This window comes from Maylandia zebra, linkage group LG14 (assembly GCF_041146795.1).
Source record: "Maylandia zebra isolate NMK-2024a linkage group LG14, Mzebra_GT3a, whole genome shotgun sequence".
NCBI classification, from domain to species: domain Eukaryota; kingdom Metazoa; phylum Chordata; class Actinopteri; order Cichliformes; family Cichlidae; genus Maylandia; species Maylandia zebra.
The window spans coordinates 40,872,018-40,874,683 of NC_135180.1; the positions used below are offsets into that span (position 1 = coordinate 40,872,018).

At 46.0% G+C, this 2,666-nt stretch overlaps 1 protein-coding gene across 2 annotated transcripts in view; it reads right to left on the reverse strand.

Annotated features, from left to right (window-relative positions):
* LOC143412520 (uncharacterized) overlaps positions 1-1,402 on the reverse strand; it is an 18,466-nt gene extending 17,064 nt beyond the window's left edge. For both annotated transcript variants that reach the window (XM_076873551.1, XM_076873550.1), the window contains exon 1: positions 1,198-1,402. In XM_076873551.1, the coding sequence (XP_076729666.1) occupies positions 1,198-1,276 (79 nt within the window). In that variant the 5' untranslated portion in view covers positions 1,277-1,402. The remainder of the gene's footprint in view (positions 1-1,197) is intronic.
* Between the last annotated feature and the right edge of the window lie 1,264 nt (positions 1,403-2,666).

Sequence of the window (2,666 nt, forward strand, 5' to 3'; positions counted from 1 at the left end):
TACTCAGGATTCTGCTGAGGGTATGAGTTGCCCACAGGTGGCTGTGAGTCATTTGCCTTTCACAGCACGCAGGAAATAAACAAGTGTACACTTACGTCCATGCAGCAGTAACTTCATTAACATGTGGTTGGTGGTAAGTTCTGTCTTGTGTCTGTTAACAGAGGACCAGCCTCGACCTGCTGGATCCACACAGTCCCATCAGCTTAGACAGAAGCCTTTACATCTCAAACACTGAGCTGAGCAGTGCTTCCACTGTCAGTCACACTGTTTGGGTTTTTGGTCACTAAACATTCTCATTGATCTTCTCGTGTGTCCTTCAGTTTCACTGGTAATTAGCAAAACTGCCTGGCTGTATGTACACATTAGGGCACGTTCACTCACTGGCACATTTTTGTGATTTTATGCTAATTTACCCCAATTAGTAAATCTGGGACCAAGTCGCCTGTTTGTTGCTTGTTTCAGTGATAAGACAAACAGAATAAAACATGGAAATCAAAGAGCTACAAACACAAAGGGACCTATTCTTGTCTCCTTATTTCCTGTCACCTATCTCCTGCTCCAGTGGTGGATGGTCATGGAATAACGCGGTCTGTGGATGTACCTGCAGTCCCTGAGAGCTAACAGCTCGCATACAGACTTTTTTTTCTGCTAAATTTGGGTGATGTCATGAAGAGAGGACAGAGGCCACACCCACTCTGTGTTCAATCAGAGTAAAGGAGGCATGAGGAGCCTTCTTTCATTGTGTTCTGGCCCCCGGCAGGCTTCCACAAGTTAGCCAATCAGAACAGAGTGGGCTTTAAGGAGGAAGGTTTCTGTGCTCTGTTAGCTTTAATCAGATCCAGATTTCTCACAGAGCAACAATCCCCTGCAGGACAGTAAACTAGACATCAGCAGTCGCTGCTTTTTCCATCCTGGTCTAAAAAAAGAAGGCTGTGTGTTAGAAACTCCAGCATCAGCCAAGATTCATTGACTTTCTGTGACTCTTCATCAGAATATTAGAGTTAGTGCAATCACAGAGGAAGTGTGGGCTCTAAAACACATGACACCGCTGTTTTCTTACTCAATCACTTTTCCTGTTACACAGACAGAAGGGGGGCTCATTTCAGCCTGACATACAAACAGAGCCGGGGTGAGGAGGGGGGGCAAACATGTCAAATACATTCAGAACAGGAAGTAGAACAGCTGCAACAGACTCACCAGGCAGCAGCAGCAGCGGCAGCAGCAAGGCTCCAAGCAGATGAAGTGACAGGAACCTGGGGGAGGACATGACTCCCATGGAGAGACAGAGTGAGGATGAGGATGGTAGAGACAGGGACAGATGGGAGACCTGGAGATGAAGAAAGCAGAGAGCAGAGAGAGCACAGAGAGGTGTGATGGTCTGAGCGACGGAGCTCTGAATGAATATGAACACAGAGAAAAGGGGAGGAGAGAGGGAGCGGGGGAGGAGGATGAGGACACTGAGAAGGTGGGGGGTGGGGGGGGGGAGGGGGGGGGGGGGTTCTGGTTTTCCTGCCAAGTTTGTTCCACGTTTGCCAAACATGAAGAAACAGACAGACATGAATCACAGTGAAAACTGCAGCATTAAAGGTCCTTCCACAGTTTCACAGTCAGTGAGTCGGGCTAACGTTACACTCCCTCTGTGCTCTCACTCCCCACAAAGGATCAGCTCAGACCGTCCTGAAGGGAAAAACTCAAGTTAAGCTGCATTTCACAAAGAAAACACTGACCTGTGTTTTTCACACAAACATACAAAAATCACCAGGACTGTAAATACAATATGTTTGTTCATCAAATAAAGAGAGGCAGCGCAGGCACGCACAAACCTGTGTGTGCTTGTGCTGCACTGCTGTCACACAGTACTGGCTCCCCTCATTTGAACTTTCACTCACATGTTTCATCCACAAATATTCATAACAGACAAAAAGCAGTCTATAAGTGATGATTTCATCAGCCCTGCAGTGTTGGGGAGTAACAGAGTACATGTACCGCCGTTACGTATTTAAAATACAAAATATGAGTAACTGTATTCAGTTACAGTTACCGTTTAAAAAGGTGGTATTCAGAATACAGTTACTTTGCTGAAATAAATGGATTACACAGCGGTCTTCTCCTGTTTCATATGTTCGGCTATGTCCTCTCTGTTTTTGGTTTCCACGCTGGTGGAAACCCAAACAAACACACATTAAGAGGCTCTAATGTCTGTGCCTCAGTCTCAGGCCCACGTCACCTCTACTCGCGGCCGCATAATGACGTGAAGAAACATTTTTTAAAATAATTATCCAAAAATGATTTAATATGAAGGCAACAGGCAGAGTGTTACAGGCATCGCCCTGAAGAGTGTAGCCTGATGGGCAGTGAAGCCCAGCTGTGAGTAAGCTGTTAAGACTCGACTGTTTCCTCTGAAACAATAAGCTCCGTATGAGCAGCCTTTCAACGCCTCTCTCTGTCTCTCACTAGCAAAGTTGACCCAGACAACAAAGTGAAGCTAGTTTTCGGCTACGAGCCGACACGAACCCGACGTATTAGTCAGAGGCCCCTTTACTACGGCTCGGAGCCGCGGACCTGATTTCTATACGAGATCACTGCAAAAATGGCGAGTAACCTTCAGTAATAGTAATAAATCACAGCAACATTCATGTAGCTGTAAAAAGCATGATAATATATTA